Consider the following 13,612-nt stretch of genomic DNA (forward strand, 5'->3'; position numbering starts at 1 on the left):
CTCAATCGATTGAACTCGAATCGAGCCGGCAGAATTCATGTTACATCTCCCGATCGGCCTAAGACGATTTAGATTTTTATTTTATGAAAATACAATATATCTTGTCTTAACATAAAATACTATACAAAAAATATTTTCAAAGACATATATTCTTCTTCGATGGAACCGAGGAAACACTTACATTCGTATAATCTTGGGTTATATTCGGACACCTTAGTTGGCCAAGTTGGAGAACCGACAACTCATCCGTCAAATTTATTTATTATTTAAAAAAATGGGTGGAGGTGTACAAATTCTCTTGTTTTAATTTTTTATTTTGGTTTATGAGAGAATTTTTTTTTCTTTTTTAATGATTAAAAGTAATTACGATTAAAACCAAAATGGTAAAAAAAAAAATAATGTATGTTAACAAATTTCACTCTACAATTTATTTGAAATTCTATTTATAATTAAACGAAAATGCTCATGTTAATAAAAAGTAGAAAAATCTCGCCTTTTGATATTTCATTAACAATGGTGAAATATTTGTGACAACGTAAAGTCTCGTATTAAATTACGGGTAAACATTCGACTACTAGATTTCGCCTTTTGCTGTCGGTCCAACCAAGCAAATTATGTAATATAATTGTTGGAGCTATATTTTAATTAGACATAAAGTTGGAGCAGATCAGATAAGAAAGCTCAATAATTCAAAATTGGTTTGAGTAGGTCAAATAATGTGCATATAGGAGGAGATCGTGGAAATAAACATGAGCAGATCGTGAGTCATGGGAAAAGTGGAAGAAACATCACCGTACAATTAAGATAAGGAGGGAATCGGCCAACACAGAAGACAAACATAATCTTTCGCACAAAATTCTAGCAAACTCCCTACAAATTTCTCATAACTTTTAATCAATCGTTTCCGTAGTTTTCATTCTAACTTTCATTAGTTTAAATCTTTTTCTTTCGAATTTAAACAATGTTCTTTGTTATATGTTAATATTTCGTGGATTCATATATTTTATTGAAAATATAGAATATGTTAGGAGTTTATCTCTCAAATCTCCATTAGCGTCTCTCTAGTTTTCTTTGTTTACGGCGTCATATTTGTTTAAGATATTATAACGGACATTCAAATTTAGTATCTACAATCGTGGTGTTTATAAAAGTTAGATTTCTATCATTTTTACAGAAATTGATGTATCTTTATATCTGACACATCCACAAGTCAAAATATTGTGCAAACAATAATATCAACGTCTTGACACATAAAAACTTGTGAAAAAATAATTCATCCTAAGACTTATAGTTATCTAATGCACGTTTAACGTGACATATTAATTTTATGTTTATTTTACAAGTTTTCGAGGTTGTTCGGGTGGGTGACAGAATATATACATAGGAAAAATAATATATATTTTTGTAAAATATAAAATTTATTCTAGATTATGGATAAGTGTACACATGGTCGATGCTAGGAACAGGCATTGTGGACGTAATAGGGTGATTGAGAATTGAGATTTTGATTCCCCATATACGGTGGTCCCAATTGCTGGCTTTTGATTCGGATTTCCAATCTAAATCTAAAAAATTGGAAATGACAACCAGGATCTTTTTTTGATATAACTTTTTTCGACGTTATAAATTTGTGTGAGACGATCTCACATATCGTATTTTGTGAGACAGATTTTTTATTTGAGTCATTCATGAAAAATATCACTTTTTATGCTAAGAGTATTACTTTTTATTGTGAATATCGGTAGTATTGACACGTCTCACAGATAAAGATTCGTCTCACAAGAGACCTACTCTTTTTCAACATGGCAAAAACTTACGTGAGACGATCTCACAGGTCGTATTTTGTGAGACGGATCTCTTATTTGGGTCATTTATGAAAAAAATATTAATTTTTATGCTAAGAGTATTACTTTTATTGTGAATATCGGTAGGGTTGACTCGTCTCACAGATAAAGATCCGTGATATCGTCTCACAAAAGATACTTTCTTTCAACATATGTTTCACCAAAATTTCACTTTTTTTTGGGGAAATCTCATCTATTCTTTTGTAGCTATGACATACTATTTTAATATTATTTATAAATAGTTCTTGAAATTAATTTTTTTTCTGAATCGGATATTTTTTTTACATTATTGTAGTTAATTGATTAGTAATAACGACGACAAAGATTAGTTTAAAACAATTGGAAGACATGGTTATGTTGCGATGAAATAGTTGTTTGTGTCGAAAGAGCAATCGAATTGTATTGTTGGGGGCTTTTATATGGTGTAAAAGAGTTGTGTGACATAATTACCATCAGCTATATCTTTTGATAAAACGACAAATACCCGGTCCTACCATTGGTATCAGAATCAATGTCAATTCTTTTATTATAGTTTATCGCAAAAAGTATAATTATTGAAAAGAAGATTATTGGGATGCAATAATTGTCTCTACTGAAAGACTGATGAACTGTGAAGTTTGAATTCTTGTACAATTTAAAATATTTGAGTTGTATTTACACCTTTTGGTAAATCGGAAAATACTATGTCCTATAGAGTCCGTATGATCAAAGATTTTAAAAACATTTTTAGTGTTTTATATGTGAAAAAAAAAACTTAAAGTATGTATTTGGATAAGATTTTTTTTAAAAAAAATGTTATCTATTTATAGTTTTTTAAAAGCAATTGAGATATTTTTTTAATGTTTTTAGAATAAAAAACACAGTTAAAAATAATTAAAAGGTTTTATATAATAACTGTCCAAATATTTTCTTAATTATTTTTAGCTATCAAATCTAATTTTAAAATATTTTTCAACTCTAAAATATAGTTGTCAAATGTTCTAAAAAGTTCGATCAACCCTCGCTTAAATTTGAAGCTTCACTAAAACGCTTTATTTTAGAAAACATGTATTGATCATACTAAGCGTCATTAAATATGTTTAAATCCGACAAAATTAATGAATAAGAAGAAGAGAGAAAAAAAGTTAGCGATTTTAATATATACAATCGTGCTTAATCTATATTATCTTATTAAGTTTGAAACATTTAGAGTAATTAACTTTGATGTCATGGTCTGTTTTAATAATTATATATATTAATAAAATGTTAAAATTTTAATACAAGTTATATATTGTTTAATGGATAGAGTCATTGTTTCTTAGGGTTTAGTTATATGTTCAATTCTTATTGATTTATTTTTTTATTCTTTTATTTTTCAATTTTTTTTAATTTATATATCAAAATTACAGTGTAGTCCCTCGTTATTTCTTATAATTATATTTTGATCCTCATTTAAATATAAATCAAATGAATTATAAAAAAATATTATACAAGAGCGTGCATCAGTGTATTAGTAACAACTAAATGTGACTCGTTTAAATAATATTGATGAAGAAGAGAAACAAGAATTAATAATTTTACTAAAATAATACTAGAAATGTATAATCTTTGATATTTAAATTAAGATGATATATTATATTTTATAACCAAAAAGAGATATTATTGTTAATTGTTTAAAGTAATCCAATTATATTTATATTTTTATGACACATATTGATAAAATGAATTATATAATATATCGAATTAGAATCTGACAAACTTAATACAACAAACTTCAAATTATCATATTTATAAATTATTTACTCTATTAATTTATTTGAAATAATTAAAATTATAATTTAAATCATAAATAGTTTTTAACACTTAAACTTCAAGATAATTTTAATTATGTTTTATAAAAAGTTTTACTTGATAACTTTGATAGCCAAGTCTTCCACAATCAAACATATGTTCCATAAAAAATGGTAATGACAACCACTTCATCAATACAGTAATTGCTCGTCCATAAGACTGGATTCGAATTTTTAATCATGGCGAAAACGAATAGTATTTTATAAAACAGATTTTTTATTTGAAAGATTCATAAAAACATCATTTTTTATACTAAGATATATCGTTAAAAATAACTCGTCTTACAGATAAAAATTCATACTAAAATTATTATTTTTTATTATTTTTTATTATAAATATAGTTAAGAATGACCCAATTGGTAAAACAGTATAAAAAAAACATATTCTTTGATCATATAAAATCGATGAAAACACCACTAATTTTTTATACAAAACTCGAAACTTTTAAAAGATGATATAATATACCAATTCACAATCACCCAAACAAACCATACAAACAACTTGATTAATTATTTCACCCGAGATTTTTGCAATTTCGATGCGCTCTCTCCCGAGATTGGAAAGATTTTAAACCTAATATTTATTTCACGGGAATTGTGTTTTGAAATATTTATTTGATCTCTATATTCAAAAAGGACTGAAGGAGCTTCACAATTCGAAATTTAACCGATTCTTCCAAATTTCTGGATTTGGATGAACACAAATCCCAAATCTCCTAAAAAATAATGTAATTTTTAATTCCACAAATTTATAAATAGTAACTGAGTTCGTTTCCCAACAAAAGAAGCGTTCTAAAATTGCTTCCCTTTGGTTTACTCCCATACTAATGAGAATGAGAACAATTCTGGTACCGTACGCTCTGCAAATTCATCGGACTCGCTCCGCCGCCGTAACGGTATCTCCCGACGCCGTTTTGATATTTCACCGCAGTAGATCCGCACCGATGCACCGCCGCGCTCGGCGGAGCTGCGTGGTGAGGAGTGACCGCCGGGACTTCTGTTAGGCGCTGTTGCGGCTTCGGCGAAGGGAAATCGAAACACGAGACAGGAGAGGACGGAGGAGAGATTTTCTTCGCTGATTTCACTTGGAAAAGCACCGCCCTGATTTTCTCCCCCGGCGAAACTCTATCGTACTCGGCGATCACATTTTCGAGGTCTTCGTCTGACTTGATTGAGATCAACACGTCCATATCTTCACTCGGTAGCTTACACCTCAAATCAACGGAAATTCCGCACGATTCCACGAATTTCACCATCAACTCTGAAACAAATCCAGAAAAAAACTCAAAAACTCCCCAAAAATTGCGCCAAACAGGAAAAAAATCAAGGAAGAACACGGAAACATCAAATACCTGAAAAGGTAAGGGATCGAGCGACGGAGAGGATTCGAGTGTGGCCGCCGATGTAACGGAGCTCGCCGTCCATTGGCCGGGGGATGATTCTACCGCCGTAACTGTAGAGGAACTTCACCGACTCCGCCCCACCGGAGATCGAATTCGATGTTCGAGTCATTTTGCAGAGTAATTTTTGTAGAAGAATAATGAGGAAGAAACCAGAAGATGCCGAAGACTTTGAGATTTACTTTGCGTTGAAAAGCGGAGTCTCGGAGGAGTATTTATAGTCTGTTTGGCTTTGAGATCTCGAAAATCAAATTTTGGCGTAAAATAATAAAATAATAATTTCCTTAAAAGGATATTCGTTGGTTTTTGGGAGTTTCTCAGCGCTTCGCAAATCAGGCTTGGGGAGTGTTTGGCCTCCACGAAACATTTCTTTTTTCCGTTTCTTTTCCTTTTCCTTGAATTGATTGTAATAATCTAGTTTCGTCTCGAACTTGAAATTTTTTTTTTAAATCTTATTATAAGGAGTGAGAGGAGTCGAACCCGAGTTTTAATTTTTATGCTCTCACATTGTTTCTCTTTTGTAAACTTGAAACTTTAATATCAAATATGTTAGGAAAAACTATTATTTTGTTTAATTTAAATTCTCGATTTTTTGCGTCTTTATTTTTAGATTCAGTTGTAATGTATACTATTAATTCAATGAATTTGTTTTTTTAACTACATTGTAATGTGTAACTGAGTTATTTAATTTTTTTTATGAACAAGGAATCGCAGTAACCATCTTTGATATGAATCGGATAAATCATTGAACTAAAACGATAATTTGTAAATTACGTTAGTTGGGTAAAAATCACATTAGAAAAACCATGTACGACATACTCTTTCGAAAAAGTATACACATAAATATAGATTAAACGCTCGTCTACTCAAATAACCTGGATATTTTTGATAGGCATCTAATTTTTACTTTGTATATATTAGCAAGAGAATGATTATATAATCAAATATTTTAATTTGTGATTGAAACATGAAATGAAGGGGTTCGTGATTTTCTCCATCACCCATCATTTATCAAACATTATAAATAAGGATATAAACGAATTAAATCGTTCGCAAGTTATTTGGAGTTTTGTACGATAAAAAGTTTGTTTGAGTTCGTCTATTAATCATATCAAGTTAAGCTCGAGCTCGATTTAGAGCTAAAAAATTTAATCAAATCCAGCTCAAATCTAAAGATATTCGGTATGTGAGCTCGCAGACATGTTCATTAATAGGCTCGTGAGTTTGAGCTCAAGCTCAAGCTCGGCTTGTTTAGCTGGCTCGTAAGCTCGAGCTCGACTCGTTTGTGTTTTTTTAGCTGTTATGTTTGTATTTTTTTGTTATTTACGAATGAATTTACATTTTTATGTCTGATTTAAAATTAGCCCATAAATATATTTAATTTTTAACAAGCTCGAATCAAGCGTAAACTCGAGCTCAATTATATGATTTACGAGCTCAAGTCAGGTTTGTTAAACATGATAAACGAGCTATTAATAAATTAAGCTCGAGCCCAGATTGATTAACATGATAAACCAGCTAGAGCTTTTCGCGAGCTTAAAAATTACAAGATAAGTCAAGCTCGAAACTGATGATAAAAGCTCGAATCGAGCTCCAGATTCTATAAATCTTAAACGAATTAAACTCAAATCTAATATTGTTTGACTTGGTTTACATCCTAATTCCAAATTCAGCCAAGGATGCTCATTTAACAAGTCCCCAAACGGAGCCTTGAAAATATGACCCGGTCCAATGGAGTTGAGATTCGTGGCAGTAGTGAGGTGTTAGCCGTTAGTGTGGCCACCTTGACCAAAGTGGCACGTGGAAGCAGGTGATGCTGATATCGGGCCGGGTTTTTGAACTGGGCCCGCAGCCCACCGAAAACCCGCCATTTCCTGACACAACGAACCTTTCTCTTTCGTTTTGACATTTCAACGACCATTTCAATTTTGTCGACTTTGGAGTCCATTTTTCGGAAAATAAACAAATAAATAAATCATGAAGGTATACCGAATTTTTCGCTAATGCAATTTTAAAATTTCGGTATATATCGAAATATCAAAATATCGAAAAAATATATAATATTTTAAAACAATTGGATATAACCGATACCGTACCGAAATTTTCGGTATACCATATAATTTCAGTATAATCGATATGCTAGTTATACGTATCGAAATTTTCGGTACAATACGGTATGTTATAACACCCATAGCACATATTGGTTTGTGAGATGTAATTCATGTAATAGTAAAATATGTATGATACGAGAATGACAAGCTGAAGTATGTGGATAACAAAAGATACATAGATCCAAATTTTGTAAAATTCAAGTTAAAACGGTGGATAAAATAAGAATGTGAAAACAACTATGAAGTTCTTTATCATATAATCACATGAAATGGTGCCTAATATTTGAATGATAACGATTGTTTCTGCCCATTGATATATTTTTGATATTTCTTCTTCGTTTAGCCAGAATAAAAATAAAAGGTTATATTGTAATTCCCAAAAACTAATACACGTAAACCTCAGGCATTATTGAAATAATTTATTTAATTAATAATTAAGTAATGCATAATATGTATTAAATTACTTTAAAAGTATATATATATATATATATATATTTATTTATTTATTTATTATGCAATTTATAATGTTTTCTCGAGTTTAGTTTTTCAAACGAATGTTCGATGTTGAACTGAAAAAGAAGACCGGAGACGATTAATGTGTTAAAAATTTAAAGTTATATTTTTATTTTAAGTCTAGAAATTAGTATTTTAATTTTTTTTTAAATTTTAGCATTTAAGGGCTAAATTTAATTTATCGAGTGAAATAGAAATGTTAAGCATTTTAATTAGCAAATTTTGAAAAATAAGATAATTAAATACGTCCACTCGAAATAAAATATTTTAATAATTATTTTTATCACTTAATTAATTAAATTAGCTAGTATTTAATTATGGGTAGTATTTAAGATTTTTAGGATTCTTAAATATACAAATTGTAGAAAGTTAGTTGGAGGACTTAATTAGTAATTTAAATTGTGATTAATTAACTTAATTACCTAGCTATTATTTTATTTAAATATAAGGTAGAGTCCTACCCTAAAAACCTTCAATCACTCACACACACACAACACACACAAAACACACAATTGCGGTTTGTGTTTTTTAAGGAGCTGTGGTGTGTTAGAGGCAGGAACGGGCTAGACCAAAGGCTTAAGTGATGTGTAAGGGTCAAGTCTAGGCCTTGGTTTGGGTTAGAGTCGATAGGAAGTCCTACGGAACGCATAAGTGTCACAACATTACTCATGGGACAGCTTGTGTCTATATTGTTCATTAAGCATGGTACGGGGTTTGGTTATGGTTCGGGGCTGGTTTAGGGCCTTGGGCAGTAGGTTAGGATGTGTTTTACATGTGGGTCGAGTCTCGAGTCGATTGGTACGTCCTATGTGTTTCTATTTAATTCGGGAGTCATATGTGTCCGAATGAAACTTAAGGGTTGTTTTGGGTATAAATTTTAGTATGTTAGGCAGCATGTCCGAGGACGATTCAAAGAGGTTCGTGATGTTCGTAAGTATGTATGACACGCAAAATAATTTTTTTTGAGGTATGTGATTTGTCTAGTGGCCAAATTATGTTACGGGTTTAGAAGCCGGAGAACGTGTCCGGTGACCTCTCCAACCTTCAGAGGAATTATATTATCTTAAGGAGCGGACATCACGTCCAAGTGTTATGGTGATTTCTGCTGGCCCAGTACTGTGATTTAGTTTTATAAAACGATTTATGTTATGTGCCAATTGTTGGATCAATTTATTTATATGGGCTTATATGTGAATAATTATGTATTGTGGGTTGTCTATTAAGTTAAGCCCAAAATAAAGTGATCAATTAATGTTTCGGGTTATTGGGCTTTAATGTATCTAATGGGCTGTGGGCCTTTAATGTGTAGAGATATAAGTGTAATTTCTGTTTTTATGATGGGCTAAAACAAAAATATCAGAAGATATTGATAAACATTATCTATAAATATGGGTCATGGTCCCCAGATCTCGCGTTGTCACTTTCACTATTCTCTCCCCCATTAAGAAAATAGTTCTGAAGAGAAACTAAAGGATTCTCTCAAAGAAAGAGCGCGTAGATCTGGAAGATCAAGACACGTTTTAAACAATTCAGGATTATGGCTTCAGGTACGCTTCCGCTTAAGATTTCAGTCAAATTCTTGATGATTTATCATGATGGATTCTGCGGTTTATGTGTTTTCCCCAACAAGTGGTATCATAGCCATTCATGTTTGAATCATTGAGATTTGTTTAAAGTTTTTGGACTATTTGGATCGAGATCTAAAAAAAAAATAAAAAATAAAAAAAATAAAATTTTGTTAAAATTTTTTTTTTGATAATATTGATATGTTTTCAGATCTGAAAATATTTTGATACGGTTTCAGATCTGAAAATTATTTTGGTTTAGATCTGAAAATTTTTGATATGGTTTCAGATCTGGAAAATATTTTGGTTGAAAACCAAATATTTTAAAGTTCAGTTTTGGTAAAAAGATTTAGTTGTAAAATTTTAAAGATTTGGTATCAGATTTCGATTTTCCTTCCGGTTTTTGTTCAACAAAATATTTTAGAGGAAAATCGAAAAATTCAGATTATTTTTTTTTTTAAAAAAAAAGAGTACGGATTCGGGTCGGGTCGTACGGACCCGGGTCGACCAGAACCGTACGGATCCGGGTCGGGTCGTACGGATCCAGGCCGACCCGACCCGTACGGAATTTCCGAAAAAAAAAAAAATTCAGTTCAGATTTATTCGGTTAAGGTTAAATTTTCATTAATTCAAATAATGATAAGGTTATATGTATTTTAAAAATTGATTAATTGAAATAAAATGTCGCCAAAGTGACCTCTTTTATGGAAATTAATTTTATTTTGAAATACAAAAGGATTTTGGGTATATGTGATTTATATGAATACTGATCGGCCCAAAGGAAGGTTAATATTTAATATAATTACATATGCACTTGTGGTGGTAAACATGTGATAGTTGTTCGGTTTCATGTGAATAATAAATCGGCCCAAAGAAAGGTTGTTATTTGACATGATAGTTACTATCAGTGTTTGACTGCTGCGCCAGGATATCACTTACAAGTTAATCTTTTGTCCAAAGATGAAACATTAATGGAGTGCTCGATATTCTGTTTATGGGGTTTACATTATTTGAATTTATTGATTATTTTATTTGGATATTTGGTTTTTTGTTCTCTGTTCAGATTTGACTCCTGCAAATATTCACTCCAACATAAATTCTATTCCTATGTTAAATGGCTCTAATTTTAAATCATGGCAAGAGAATTTATTGATAGTTCTCGGAGTCATGGATTTGGACCTTGCGATAAGGGTTTACTCTCCTTCTGCCGTTACGGATAAGAGTACCTCTGATGAAAAGAGGGAGTTTGAAAGGTGGGAGAGATCGAATCACATGTGTATGATGATCATGAAGAGGGCCATTCCAGAAATATTCAGGGGCACAATGTCTAACGACATTACTACGGCTAAGGCTTTCCTTCAAGACCTCGAAAAGAGGTTTGGTAAAAGTGAAAAGTCTGAAATTGGTACACTTTTGGTAAGCCTAGTTTCAATGAGGTACAGAGGTAAGGGCAATATCAGGGAGTACATTATGGAAATATCTCATCTTGCTTCAAGGTTGAAAGCACTGAAGCTTGACCTCTCTGAGGATTTGCTGGTGCATCTGGTTTTGATATCTCTTCCTCCTCAGTTTAACCAGTTCAAGGTGAGCTATAACTGTCAGAAAGAGACTTGGTCTCTGAATGAGCTCATCTCGCACTGTGTCCAGGAAGAGGAAAGGTTGAAGCAAGACAAGACAGAAAGTGCTCATTATGCCTCTACCTCGAAGGATAAAGGAAAGAAACGAAAGTATAAGGAAGCTGCGGATACACAGCCTCCGAAGAAACAACAGAAGAATCCTAGTGATTCTCAAAGTTCTGGTTGTTTTTTCTGTGGCAGTGATGGGCATATGAAGAAGCAGTGCAGTAATTATCACGCTTGGCGTGCTAAGAAAGGTATGCTTCTGAATATGGTTTGTTCTGAGGTTAATTTAACTTCAGTGCCTAGACACACGTGGTGGATAGATTCTGGTGCAACAACTCACATCAGTGTGTCTATGCAGGGTTTTGCCTGGATTGCCGAAAACCAAGTGATGCTGAAAGATTCATCTATGTTGGTGACGACAACAAAGTTGAAGTTGAGGAAATAGGAAAATTTAGATTATTGTTAAAGACTGTAATATATTTGGATCTTTATGAAACATTTGTTGTGCCATCTTTTAGATGGAATTTGATTTCCATTTCTGCATTGGACAAATTTGGTTATTCTTGTTCTTTTGGAAATGGAATATTCAGTTTGTTTCTCGATTCAAAATTGGTTGGTTCTGGTTCTTTATCAGGATACGATAATCTCTATTCTTTGGACGTTATTGCTTCATTTAATGAATCCCTGCAAACAAGTAGAGGCACTAAAAGAAAATTAACCAGTGAGAATTCAGTTGCGTTATGGCACAAAAGATTGGGTCATATATCTGAAAAGAGAATAAGGAGACTCGTGTCAGACGAAATTCTCGAACCTTTAGATTACACAGATTTTAATAATTGTGTTAATTGTATAAAGGGAAAACAAACCAACAAAAGGAGATTTGAAGCCAACAGGTGTTCAGGCGTCTTAGAACTTATACATACTGATATTTGTGGGCAATTTCCTTCGGTTTCTTGGAATGGTCAACAGTATTTTATAACGTTTACAGACGATTTTTCAAGATATGGCTTCATTTATCTCATTAATGAAAAGGCACAGTCATTGGATGTGTTCAAAAACTATAAAGCTGAAGTTGAAAATCAACTTGGCTTAAAGATTAAAAGCGTTAGATCTGACCGTGGTGGTGAATATTATGGTAGATATGACGGTTCAGGTGAACAACGTCCAGGGCCTTTTGCTAGATTCCTGGAGGAATGCGGTATCGTCCCACAGTACACTATGCCGGGTTCGCCCACTATGAATGGTGTTGCTGAAAGACGAAACAGAACGCTTAAGAACATGGTGAGGAGTATGATCAGTCATTCTACCTTACCAGAATCACTTTGGGGAGAAGCACTAAACACCGCAACATATATCCTTAACAGGGTTCCAGCTAAGGCAGCGACTAAAACCCCTTATGAACTTTGGACGGGTAAAAAGCCCAGTCTTAAGCATCTGCACGTTTGGAGATGTCCAGCTGAGGCAAGGCCTTACAAGCCTAATGAAAAGAAACTGGACTCAAGGACGGTTAGTTGTTATTTTATTGGATACTCTGAAAGATCCAGTGGGTACAAGTTTTATGATCTCACTAGTAAGTCGATTTTTGAGTCAGGAAATGCCAGGTTCTTTGAGGATGTTGAGTTTGCGGGGGGAGATAAAGTAAGGGATATTGTCTTTGAAGAGGAATATGTAAATATTCCCACAGGTGTCTTGGACATTGGTCAGGATCATATTCCTCACTTTGACCAAGACACAATACAGGAAGACAATATTAGAGATCCTCTCATTCCAGATGAACAAACTCAAGCACCTCCAGAACCTATGCCATTAAGGAGATCCACTAGAGAGCGGAGAAATGCAGTGCCAAATGATTACATTGTATTTCTTCAAGAACATGAGGCAGACATTGGATTGATGGAGGATGATCCTATTAACTTCCGTCAAGCCATGGAAAGTTCTAACTCTCAAAAGTGGAATGATGCCATGAATGAGGAGATAAAGTCCATGAAGGACAATGACGTATGGGATCTTGTCCCATTGCCTAAAGGTACGAAGGCCATTGGTTGCAAATGGATATTTAAAACCAAGAGGGATTCGAAAGGCAATGTGGAAAGATATAAGGCTCGTCTTGTCGCTAAAGGCTTTACACAGAAAGAAGGCATTGATTATAAAGAGACTTTCTCTCCGGTTTCTTCGAAAGACTCTTTAAGGATTATAATGGCTTTGGTGGCGCATTTCGATCTTGAGCTTCATCAGATGGATGTAAAGACTGCGTTTCTAAATGGTGACATTGATGAAACGATTTATATGGTGCAGCAAGAAAATTTTGTTTCCAAAGACACAAATAATATGGTTTGCAAATTAAAGAAATCCATCTATGGGCTCAAGCAAGCATCTCGACAATGGTATTTCAAATTTCATCAAGTGATCATCTCGTTTGGTTTTGAGATGAATTTGGTTGATGATTGTGTGTACCATAAGTTCAGTGTGAGTAAGCATATTTTTCTGGTTTTATATGTTGATGACATTCTGCTCGCTAGCAACGATATAGAGTTGTTGCATGAAACCAAGAGATTTCTAGCTAAGAATTTTGAGATGAAGGATCTTGGTGATGCATCTTTTGTACTGGGTATTCAGATACATCGGGATCGTTCTCGGGGTATTCTTGGATTATCTCAGAAAGGCTATATCGAGAAAGTTCTCAAGCGATACGGGATGCAAGATTGTAAACCAACAGATACCCCTGTGG

At 32.9% G+C, this 13,612-nt stretch overlaps 1 protein-coding gene across 1 annotated transcript; it reads right to left on the reverse strand.

Annotated features, from left to right (window-relative positions):
* Positions 1 to 4,328: 4,328 nt before the first annotated feature.
* LOC142520798 (RAF-like serine/threonine-protein kinase 20) lies at positions 4,329 to 5,271 on the reverse strand. Its single transcript, XM_075623926.1, has 2 exons — positions 5,026 to 5,271; positions 4,329 to 4,934 (listed from the first exon to the last, which is right to left on the reverse strand). Exons 1-2 carry the CDS (start codon positions 5,183 to 5,185, stop codon positions 4,498 to 4,500), a joined length of 597 nt encoding a protein of 198 aa, XP_075480041.1. The 5' UTR covers positions 5,186 to 5,271; the 3' UTR covers positions 4,329 to 4,497.
* Between the last annotated feature and the right edge of the window lie 8,341 nt (positions 5,272 to 13,612).

The sequence above is a fragment of the Primulina tabacum genome, chromosome 12 (assembly GCF_025594145.1).
Source record: "Primulina tabacum isolate GXHZ01 chromosome 12, ASM2559414v2, whole genome shotgun sequence".
Lineage (NCBI taxonomy): Eukaryota > Viridiplantae > Streptophyta > Magnoliopsida > Lamiales > Gesneriaceae > Primulina > Primulina tabacum.